General features: G+C 37.3%; 1 protein-coding gene across 1 annotated transcript in view; it reads left to right on the forward strand.

Moving 5' to 3' along the window:
* The window catches only part of BMP5 (bone morphogenetic protein 5), a 114,984-nt gene that overhangs the window by 86,550 nt on the left and 15,853 nt on the right, over positions 1-12,581 (forward strand). Inside the window, exon 4 of the mRNA XM_004580486.2 lies at positions 10,796-10,990. Within this exon, the coding sequence (XP_004580543.1) occupies positions 10,796-10,990 (195 nt within the window). The remainder of the gene's footprint in view (positions 1-10,795; positions 10,991-12,581) is intronic.

Here is a 12,581-nt window from a genome sequence, read left to right on the forward strand (position 1 = left end):
TGGAAAGAAGAGAGAACATCAGTAAATATAAGGCATGAGCATTTATTGTGGTTCTGTCGTGAGTTAAATTTTGGCACACATATCGTATAAGCTCTCAAGGGAGAGGAGCAAATCGAAACAGAGCAAACTGAAAGTATCCAACAACTAAAGCCTAAAGCCAATAGTATATATTTCAAGTGTAGTTTAAAATATGGCATTAATGGAAAGTTACAGTGATAGGGGAGTGATGTATCCCAGTTCCATTTCAGTGGAATATAAACCGTAAACCACTGGCCTACTGATGATTTGGTAAGGTGCTTTGATTCCTCATCTTCTTGATCTTGAGCTGAAGGAAACCAACTGCTACAGCCGCTTTTCACAGTTCTTCTATGAGTACCTCCAACAGGTTATGAAATGGATGAATATCCTCACTTCTTCCCAAGGTGGAAAGCTTTTGCCCCAAGATCCAAGGTGGAAACATTAGCCTTGGCCAATTTTAGTAAAGTAGAGCTCTGTGTTCTTAGTGTTGACAGGGCTGAGTTGAAAATCTGACTCTTCTTAGAGTCTTTTTTTTAAATCCTTTTAAAACTGTAACTATTGCCTTGCTATGAGCAGTGAATAAGATTCTGTTAACTGATGAGATTGAGATCTGACCTCTTCTGAAGTACCAGATTGACAAACCTCAATTTTCAATTCTCCTGGTCTGTTGAGAAGTATGCTTTAAGTTACCCAGTATGTTTCTATAGAGATTTTTTTTTTCACAGTAGTTCTCACATTGGTAGAAATAATAGGACAGAACTACATGTGTGTGGGCTGCCATGATTTTGCCAACTCATTTGAGTAAAAGGAAGACTCTTGGAAACCAACTGCTGTTTTGCATGCTGGTGGCTCCTGAGGACGCTTTCTCCAGGTAGCCACCTTAGAATTGTGGTATGAAATTGCACGTTACATGCTGATAGTCTCTTGTGGATGCAGGCCAGATGGCATTCTTGCCATATTGATAGAAATGAATAACTGGTGAAGAAAAGCTTTCTTTTTCCTCTGAAGGATGTTTTGCAATTAAATCCCAGCCTTCACATTTGTAAGAAAAATAGAGACTCATTATTGCCAAATACAGTTAGTATTATGGTATCAGATCTCAACTGCAAATTTTCAAAAATATTTTTCACTCTCTTAATTAAATATTAGAATAATTTTTATTCTAATTTTTTTGGTACTAGAATTTTCTGAAGATTGTGGAAGTGTCTTATAATCATTTTACAATTTGATGTGTCAGGTTGAAAAGAAGGTCAAATGTTTAACAAACTTGAGTTTCCATATGACAGTTTTTGAATAATATCTAAAGTGGTAAAAATGAACACTTCTCTTAGGGTAATTGTATTCAGTGTATCTCAAAGACTAATTTCACCATTACTGATAAAATACATAGTATTACATTAAATTAATTTCACTGCTCTGGAGCAAATTAAAATTAATTCAAGGTGTAAAACATCTTCCTTGTTGATATTGTAATACATAGACTCTTAAAACACATATTGGTAATTTAAGATGAAACTGCATAACTAAACAGTTTTATTTAAATCCTCATGCTTTTAAAGGAAAAGATTGTACACACTTAAAAAATGTACAAGTCACATAATAACTGGAAAAAGTCTAAAAATAATCTACTCTTCCCACAGTTTTGTGAAAAGAATGTTTCTCATTTCTCAAAATAAACGAGGGTTATAGAAGTAACTGCTAACCAATCTTTTTGGGTTATGTGACAGATGATCTCTATAAAGCTCCCAGAACCTTGGGGAGAAGGTGCTATATAAAGACAAGGGCTATTACAAAGTAAGTGCTTTTGTGGAGGTGAACTACAGCTCTCAGCATGAGATGCATATTTCTATCAGTTTAAAATAGGACCTGTGTGAAAAGCACTTGTTGGGCTTGTCATATATGAGACAGGAAGACCTTCATTTCTGACTGCTGTCCCAGGGAAAGAAACTGGACATATTCCATGGTCTCAGTCCTACCTTCCATGCAATAAATCTCTGAACAACCTGGAAGGTTTCTCCAACTGGGTACAAACCTGTGTTTCTGCTTCTATGTAGAGCCTTAGCCTCTCAGTTCCCAGGCCCTCCATTCTTGAGTCTCATGATCTTCGGTTCTCAAATGTTTGTGTTTTTCCCATGTCATGGCCTTAGTCAGTTTGGCAATGTTTATAACCGAATATCCCTATTTCCTTTTCTACTTCTGAACTCTTTCTCAAATTCTAAAACATCACATTTGCTCTGCAAAACTTCCAGAAAAAGTCACTTCTTTTTTTTTTATGATCTTGCATTTTAAATTTCTCTATAACAAAAAAGAGAATGGGTAACTTCTACTGCTCAGTACTGCAGGATTGTAACCACTGAAATCCACTGAAAATTCCACTGAATTTGTAATTGTAATCCACTGAAAATTCATGGTTGCTAACAGTGTGTCAAGGACACGTTACCAATTGTTCTCCTTGGAGCTTATGTCTCTAGTGTGTCATTTTTCCTTGTCTGAGACCCAGAATCCTATGCTTATTGCACATAATATTATATCCCTCTCTTTTTAAAATTTTGACACATTTTAAGCATTTTATAAATAATTATATATCTATAATATTTTATATAAAGTGTTATTCATAAATTATCCTTTAATATGTCTATATAAAAACCGTAGAAATATTCTGCAAAGGCACTAAACTACAAACCTTGTTATCAACCAGAACTCTAGTCTTACTTCAAATAATTGTTTACAAATCTTACCTTAAACTCTAAATTTCTGAAAGTATTACAAAATCTCAATTGTATATTGTCAGAATTACTTAAACATTAAGCTCCATTCCAGTTTTACTCTTTGTTTTAAAAAATAAGAATGTATTTCGTTTTATTTGGAAAATAGATTTTTACATCAAAGAGACAGAAGCTCTTCTATTAGTAGTTCACTCCCCAAATGGCCACTGTGGCCACAGCTGAGCAGATCCTAAATTGATACCAAGCGTTTCTTCTTGGTCTCCAAGGTGAGTGCAGGGGCCCAAGGACTTGAGCTATTCCCTGTGGCTTTTCCAGGCCATAAGCAGAGCTGGATAAGAACTGGAGCAGTAGATCATGAACAGGTGCCCATATAGGATGTCAGTGCCACAGGGTAAAGGATTAGCTTGCTGTGCCACTTTGTTGGCCCCTCCAGGTTTACTCTTTTAAAGATTTAGTTACTTATTTGAAAGACAGAGGTGCAGAGAAAGAGAGGGATAGAGAAGAGAGACGGAGAACAATAGTGAGAGAGAGGAGATCGTTCATCTGCTGGCTCAATCCCCAAATGATCACAAAGGCTGGGGTTAGGCCAAATCAAAGTCAGCAGCCAGGTGCTTCTTCTGGGTCTCTCATGTGGGTTGTAGGAAGCCAATCGCCTAAGTGATGTGTTGCTGCTTTGCCAGGCACATTAGTAGGGAGCTGAATTGGAATTGGAGCTGCCAGCACTCAGACTGGCACCCTATATGGAGTGCTACAATCCCGGCTCATTCACAGTGTTTTTATTGTTTTAAATTCAGTGTAAACTATTTATAGAACAAATAAAAAAATGTGTAGCTAGATTATAGTATGCTTAATTTAAGTCTGTAATGATATGTATATCATTACATATATGTTATATAATATATAATGTTATATATATGTACGTATTTATATGTGTGTGCAATTTAAGTTGAAAAAAATCTGCCTTTCCAATATTCCTTAAAATTCAGTCTAAAATTTTTGGTCTGTATTTTGGGTAAAGAACTCTGACTATTTAGAATGATTGTTTCTAAATAATGGTGAAGTTCCAATATAATTTGGAGTCATAGAATTCATAATTTGATCATACCTTAAAAATAGGGTTAAATTGAAATGTGAATGAGAAGCAATAGACTGGTTTACCTTTTATGAAGTAACTCACGGAGGATGCTACAGAGTTCTTTAAATGAAAGCAAAGTACTTTTGCACAAATTCTATCACAGGTATTATAGGCTAAGCAATCAATTGCTGTTGGTTTATAGAAGGAAAAATAACAAAGTACAATTTATGTTAACATCTTTGAGTGTATCCCCCTTCAGAATTTGATAAATCTTAAAATGAATGTTTGTAGAACTATGTTTAACTTATTAAACGTTCCTATTTGGAGCTATTTTTCCTTGTTAAATCAACATGTCTCTAAAGGGCTGTGTTATTTCAGAATACCCTTTAATAATTCTATTTTGAAAAAAAATTTCCAAATGGGTTGGTCTGAAAAAAGAAAGCACTAAGTTTGGGAAATATATGCTTTTTTTTATTCCTGAGCTTACCTCCCTCTATGACTAAAATCATAAGTAATCTAGGTTGCTTCCTTAAGAAATTTAACACAACACCTTGACCACAGTTCTTACTTAAAGACAATGGGGTCAGAATGGTGGATCTGAAAGTCTTGACTCTCCAGTATTAATTATGGCAAAGTTTAGTTGGTCAGAGTCCCAGGCTCACATACGTTTTTGTTATTCCTGGGTGTAAAAAAATGATCATTCTTTTCAAGATATCAACCCAATGTTATTTTTATTTACTTTGTAGCTAATGAAGCAGAGATAATACATTCACAGAGCTACTGTTCAATTTTTTCTCTTATTTTGGTGTATGTATAGTAATTCTGGGGTGATAACAAGATGACCAAAATATGAATAGGTCTATTGGTCCTCTCACATGAAAACACTGAATAGATATTCTTTTGCAGAAATACATTATCTGTGCTAATACAAAACAAAGCCTCTTAAGCTTGTTCCTCATTTCTCCTTGAATTTCATCATCCAAGTATCGCATGACACACAACCCAGTGTTTCTTTGGCTCTAGCTGGCGCTGGTTAGATCACTTGGAATGCTGGACAATGATTCAGAAAAGCCTTCTAGTTTCCTCTCTGCTATTTCCCCTCTCAGGTCATTTGTGTAAGAGAATACAAGGGCCTTTAAGCTTAAATAACACCTGGTAACCAAATTCTTGACATATATTTAATCACCCCAATCATTTAGCAAACCATCTCATCTAGCAAGTCATTCCCACTGTAAAAACACAGGGGTTTTATATGACGTAGAATTTCTCTTGATCTTTGAGTCACTTCATCCCATGAATAACACTGTCTGTTACTATAGCATAATTGTCATTGCACATTAGCACTCCCAACGCTGTCTGAGAGCTGCTCTGTTCACCTACTAGGGCTGACAGTCTCTGAAATCAAGGCTTTTGTTAACATTGGTACAGGAGATTATTTGTTTATTTGAATAGCAGAGAGACTGAGAAAGAGAGGAAAGTGATCTCTCATCTGCAGGCTTATTCTCCAACTGCCCTCAGCAGCTGGTACTGGCTGGGTTATTTCATGAACTGGAACTCAGTTGAGGCCTCCCACATAATTTCCAGGGCCCAGCTACTGGAGTTATCACCAATTTCTTCTTGAGATGCATATTAGCAGAAAACTGGAATCAGGATCAAGGCCAGGACTCAACCCAAACACTGCACTATGGGATGTAGGCATGCCAAGCTGGGTCTCTACCACCATGCCAAATGCCCATGCCTAGAACTTGATTCAGGAACTCATTCAGTTTCTGTCATCCTTGCGGAACATGAAACTGCTCAGAAGTTACTTCTCCCACGTAGGGATAATTTTTTTCTACCAGTTGGGTTAGCCAAGGTCCAAAGTAGTGGTGACTTGCCCTCCTGGTATTTTATGGACACTTTGGGTACAATATCCATTACATTTTCTTTGCATGCTCCTGGTTTCTAGGAACTTGAAATGCAAACATTAGAGCTTTGACAGAAGAGATTCTTAGTTGCAGACTCAGAAACAATCATTACTTTTGTATACTCCCTGAAGCTTAGCATAAAATCTATGCATCTTGAGTTTCCACCTTCCCTAGGATAACTTCTTGCCCATAATGTTACTGTCTTTAAAGCATAAGAGTAGTTTAAAAATTTCATGGAGAAAGTACTTAATTAAAGTTTTATTTTGGTACCCATAAAATCATGCATAGTTTTTATGATAAGTATTTTCCATGAATTTTTGAAGACTCATGCATTGACAGATTTCAAAATTTCTACACAAAAAATTTTGTCCACTTCTCATGAACTTTCTATTTTTAAAAATTTATTTATTTTTATTGCAAAGTCAGATATATAGAGAAGAGGAGAGACACAGAGAAATAACTTCTGTCCGATGATTCACTCCCCAAGTGAGTGCAACATCTGGAGCTGAGCCCATCCGAAGCCAGGAACCAGGAACCTCTTCCAGGTCTCCCACACAGGTGCAGGGTCCCAAGGCTTTGTTCCATCCTCGACTGCTTTCCCAGGCCACAAGCAGGGAGCTGGATGGGAAGCAGGGCTGCCGGGATTAGAACTGGCGTCCATATGGGATCCCAGCATGTTCAAGGTGAGGACTTTAACTCCTAGGCCACAAGCTGGGCCCTCCATGAACTTTTTAAGGTTTACATCTCTCCCTCCCACTTCACATCTCTCCCTCCCACTTCACTTCTTTCCCCATCTATATATACTTCTATACACATATATGTATAAACATATATGTATACATATGTATAAAAGTACATATATATACTTGTATATATGTGGATATATGTATAAGTGTGTATACTTTATCATCATACACACATAAATCCACCATTTTCCTAAGTAAAATGCTTTCAAATTAGCTTCTTAAAGTATGTATTTGCAAAATCTAAAATCCCTGCATTAGTAAGATATATTTAAACATTCTGGTCAATTTTATAAAGAATTCACTATTTTTTAATCACTTTCTGGGACACACACACACACACACACACACACACACACACACACACACACACCTCTCTCATTTGCTGCATCACTCCCCAGATACCCACAGTGCAGCCACAGCTGGATAGGGCTGGATCCTGGAACTCAATTTAGGTCTTCCAATCACTTTGCCTGCCAGAGTCTACTTAAGCAGGAAGCTGTTGTCTGTTGTCAGGAGCAAGAGTTAAATGCAAATCTTAAGGATTCTGCTCTTGGACATGGGTGTCTTAACTAGCATCTTGCCCAGTAGATCAAACCAAGCTCTGTCTTATATTTTTATCACATGCCATATAGTTGGGGTTCCTTTCAGTACTTGTAATAAAAACATTTGCTTAGCCATGAAAACCTTTAGACAGTGGGATCAGTAGAGCTACAGAGTACCTAAAGGAGAAAGTAAGGTAGATCATGCATCTATGGAGTGGCTCAGGACCAGGGGAAACAGAAAGCACTAACTCATGGAATCTTAATAGTCACTGCATTGCTGAAGTAAAAAGGAAACCGAGGGAAAACTTAATAATATTAAAAGTTATTTTAGAGGGAGTTCACATTGGTTTGAAGAATACTTTGCTTCACATACAATATCCATCTTTGTAAAACGAAAGAAATCCATATTTGTAACACACTTACCTTCACAGTTTTAAGAACATAAATCTTGAGAACAGTATTATTTCTGTACAGATAAAAATTAAAAGATTGGAAGTTTTTGCAATAGTAAAAAAATCCTCTTGCAAACCAAAGGAAACTTGGAACTTTGTGTTAAGTGCTTTTTTAACTATAAAAAGGTCAGTATGTGTTGTAATGAATGGAAAACTGATTTTACTGTATTCCATTTGTGAACATCTTGCAGCAACCTATCTTAGTATTAAAAAGAGCATATATTAAAATGATTTCTGCAGTCATCAATGTATAAGGGTAAAAATTTAGTTCCTGTTAAATTAACACCCCATTAAAAATCAGAATAAAAGCTTTGACAAACACTTATGCTGTATTCCAAGACAGAAAAAGAGTTTTTTTTTTAAATGTGAAGAACAGATTGCCAGTTATTCTATTCCGTAACAGTTAAGTTTCTCAGCCTGCTTTTCTTTTTTCTCTTTTGCTGAGTTTTCTGTCACTGGAAACATCTTAAACCAATTTCAAGCGCTACACCTGAATAAACATGTTGTAAAAGTGTTTATGTATTGAAGTGGGTCAGTTCAAGGTATGGTATTTGGCTGGAACTTCTAATTTCTCTTTTTACAGCAAAAGGGCTGCCAGAAGGAGGAAGTCTGAGCTGAATTAATACATTTGTTACAGTGGAAGTAGAATGGAAACTGCTCTGACCACAAATCAAACTGCCTCTTTCATTTATGCCAGTGATAGAGTTTTTCTAAGAAATATAGACTCTGGCAAAGAGCCACTGTAAGTTCACGTTTAAAAGAGAAACCTATATGCTTGTTTGCTCAAGGTTTACTGCTTTGATTATTTGTAAGTCCCTTTTCTGGTAAGACTGAATGTAGTGGCATTTGTGAGGCAAATGACCGTTCTCATGCTTGTAGGAATTAGAGAAGTTTACCCAGTATGCTGTAGAACAGTTACAGAAGGCACCCATGCTGCCTGAGGTGGTGTGGGCTTCTATTTTTCACTTCACCGAAACCTCCACATTTCAAGGACCTCTGTGTCCCTTCCAGCAGCTGCATGAGCTCACATGACACGGTCTGGTTTTCTGATGGTGGAAGCTCTCGGCACAATGCAAGTAAACATAAAAGTGTTTATGCTGCCAAAATAAATTTTGCCGAGAGCAAGGTCTTATTTGCTAAAATGCTATGGATTCCGTTTCTGGGTCTTGTTTTCCTTTTCTTTTTCTGAGTTGGGTCAGGCTTGATAATGGACTGAGGTGGCTCCACAGTCTTTACTGAATAAATATTTTAAGAAAACATGCATATATCTCAGGGGGTCCAGCCAGAGTGAATCATGTATGTATTTCAAACCACAGGATATATTACTTTTAAAAGATTGATAACTTCTTTATCTAAAATAGAAAATTTGCACCAGTTTTGGATAATTCTCAGCTATGTTCACAATGTAAATAGTTCATCCTCTTTGGATGATTTACATGGAAGCAGATATCAGATCAAGGCTCTTTTCTGAATGTGATATGAATAAACACAAATGTTATTAAGTATATTTCATACTAATATACACGACTGTATTTATATGTGTGTGTGTATATACATATATATATAATGTTCAATTTTCAATGCTTATTTTAAAAGAGAAGAGCCCAACAAAAGCCATTTATAAAATGCAAGGAAAACAGTACACCTAACTGCTAAGATATATGTGAAACTAATTGAAATAATGTTTGGGGCCAGGCACGGTAGCCTAGCGGCTAAAGTCCTAGCAACTAAAACTTTGCATGTGCCAGGATCCCATATGGGTGCTGGTTCTAATCCCAGCAGCCCTGCTTCCCATCCAACTCCCTGCTTGTGGTCTGGGAAAGCAGTTGAGAATGGCCCAAAGCGTTGGGACGCTGCACCTGCGTGGTAGCTCTGTAAGAAGTTCCTGGCTCCTGGCTTTGGTTGGCTCAGTTCTGGTCATTGTAGCCACTTGGGAAGGGAATTAGCAGATGGAAGACCTTCCACTTTGTCTCTTCTCTTCTCTGTAGATATGACTTTCCAATAAAAATAAACACATCTTTAAAAAATAGTGTTTGGTTGGGACTAAACTGGTGGCATAGTGAGTTGTTCTTCCCTCTACAGTGTTGGGGACGGGGTCTTCCATATGGGTACCAGTACGAATCCTGGCTTCTCCACTTCCAATACAGCCGCATGCTTGTGGCCTGGAAAGGCAGTGGAGGGTAGCACAAAACCTCTGGTCCAAGTATCCACGTGGGAGACCCAGAAAACGCTCCAGGCTCCTGGCTTCAAATTGGCTTAGCTCCAAACTGTTGTGACCATTCACGGAGTAATCTAGCAGATGGTGAAATTTTCTGTCTCTATCATGTAACTCTGATTTTCAAATAAAAATAAGTAAATCTTAAAAAAATAATGCATGGCAAACTGCCAGACATATGCATAAAGGGTATTCCAACATATTTGATGTGCTTGTAAATATTATCATTGCCACACCGGTGGGGAGATGCCTCATTCAGATGGACTTCATGCTCTAGGGCACCTGGAGTCTGCTCTCCATTCTTTATTACGAGGAGTATCACTTTCCTCTGATACTCTACCATTCAGCTCGGAGCGCTCCTGGGGTTTTAAGTTGCAGGCTGGCTTAGAAGCAAATGTGAGGCTCCAGCCTCGTATGGATTTTTTTCCTCCTCTCTGAGAATGCAGGCTTGGTTTGACTCTTTTGAAATCTTTTCAAGTAATTTCCAAGGGTGCTACAATTCAGGGGAGGAAGCAATTCTAACATTTCTGTCTTGAAAACGCTTTGTATCTACAGTTGAACTTGAGTTTAAAGCAAATCTCTCTCCCCAGAATAACTCATGAAACACTGTGTGTAGAGCACAGTTTTGCAAAGTTTGCAGAGCAGGGGGCAGAGGTGAAGAGGGAAAGGCTAGCAGTGTTAATTAATATCCGAAAGGCTCCAGACAGACAGGATGCAGCTTTTCTCACTTCCAGGAAAATCACAGGGCATGAAGTACAGAGGAGCCCACCGTTATTAGTTTTGAAACTCTTTAAGGTGGAGATACCCAGGCTGATGGGTGGAGGAACCTTTCCCTTAGAGTGTTTCTGACTTTTTATTAGTGGGTGAAAGCAGATGGAGGGTGTTCTGTGGTGAAAGAAAGCAAGAATGATACACACTGAAAACAATCAAACTTGACACGGATAGGTGGATGCAGGAGGTAGAGCCTCCAAGTTTATGAGAGTCTTGGCTTGTAAAGAAAAGAGTCATGCAAGGGTTTAACATCTCCCCTTTTCAAAGGATCAGCATCATGCATCTATGTCAGGTCAACTTTGTCTTCCTTTCCTAAACCAAATGCCTGTACATTATGTTCTAGGACGCAGTATCAACGTAAAATCTGCTGGTCTTGTGGGAAGACATGGGCCGCAATCAAAACAACCGTTTATGGTGGCTTTTTTCAAAGCAAGTGAGGTTCTTCTGCGATCCGTGAGAGCAGCCAGCAAAAGGAAAAATCAAAACCGCAATAAATCCAGCTCTCATCAGGACTCCTCCAGAATGCCCAGTGTTGGAGGTAAGATATAATGAGAGCAGTAGAGACTTATGGGGTCATATGCTGCAAATCAAGTAGTCCCAATAAATTTACCCTCTGCATACACCCTCATTTGGTGCAATAAATCTTTCAGTGATTTTTCAAGCATCCCTGGAATGTTTCATCAGTGAATCACTCAGTAATTCATTTTCAAATAAGTATGGCTTGCCTTCTTATGTTGAAAGATTAGCTGAAATTAAAATCAAGTTGGCAGTAATAAAATTATGAAATGACTATATCAACAAAGTCTAGCCCAAATGAAGCTACACATCCTGCTCAGTTAACTTCCCGAGAGCCTCTCAAATATGGATGGTCAACCAGGTAAATTCAGCATAAAATCCTTTCTTTAGTACTTAAATGGGAGATATTCACTCACACTCTTTCTGTAAATGAGGGCAGAATAGATTATAAGAATAGTAAGATTAAACTTACATTTACCTTAATTATGCAGAGGATTATTACCGAGGTAATTTTCTTTGGGTATGTTTGCACACACACATATATAAAATCCTTAACAAAATGTTACAAATGCATAGCTAAGGTAAATGTACCTGCAGTTTATTGATATACAAACAGATAAAATTGCTGTTGATCAGGAAACATTTATCTTCTCAAATCTGAAGTGACTTAATCATGTTATTCATTCCAAGAGGGATGCATTAGGATACCGTTCTGCCTTCCACTTCAGTTTCTTGGAATAAACTTAAAATTTAAATAGATTTAACATTTAAATGCATTTAAAAATCAACTTTAAAAATCATAGTGGTTTATTTGTAAAATTTATGTTCTGTGTTAATGCATTCATATACCCAGTACTCCAAGAGACACAATGGACAAGTTGTTGTACAGAAAAGGTAAGGCTATTGAACACAGTATTCAACAAATCAAAATTCTAATTTCCTTTTCTAAAATATTTATTTATTTATTTGAAACATAAAGAGAGAGAGAGAGAGAGGGAGAGAGAGCGAGCCAAATCATCTTCCACTGGCTAGTTGATTCCTCAAATAGACTCGGCAGATAGGTTTGGACCAGGCTGAAACGAGGATCAGAAGTTTATCCTGGTTTCCTACATGGCTGGCAGGTGCCCAAGTACTAGCGCCATCTGCTGCCTTCCTGGGTGTGTTAGCTGGAAACTGGATTCAAATCTGAGCAGTTAGGACTTAGAACCAGCAGTCCAGTGTGGGATGCTGGTATTGCAAGTAGCAGATTAATTAGCAGTATGACAAAGGCAGACCTCAGAATTATAACTTCAAACAGCCTCAGTCATTATTTCTGAAAACTTCATTTATTCCTGATTACTTGAAATTATACAACAACTATTTATTAATTGAGCACGTTTAATTATTTAGATAAGACAAGGATTATAAATAAAAGAGAAACCAATAGTTGGTTTTGCACCTGAGATTCTCAATATAAATTCTAAGTGGAATTGATGAGAAACTTTGGAAAGTGTAAATAACAGAAGTACCATGCTCTAAAAAAGTTCTTCTGTTATATGTAGCCATAGATACAGGAGAGATGATTTCTATACAGAATTACATTATAATGGATTCATTGCTGTAGTAAGGCAGTA

The sequence above is a fragment of the Ochotona princeps genome, chromosome 1 (genome assembly GCF_030435755.1).
Source record: "Ochotona princeps isolate mOchPri1 chromosome 1, mOchPri1.hap1, whole genome shotgun sequence".
NCBI lineage: Eukaryota > Metazoa > Chordata > Mammalia > Lagomorpha > Ochotonidae > Ochotona > Ochotona princeps.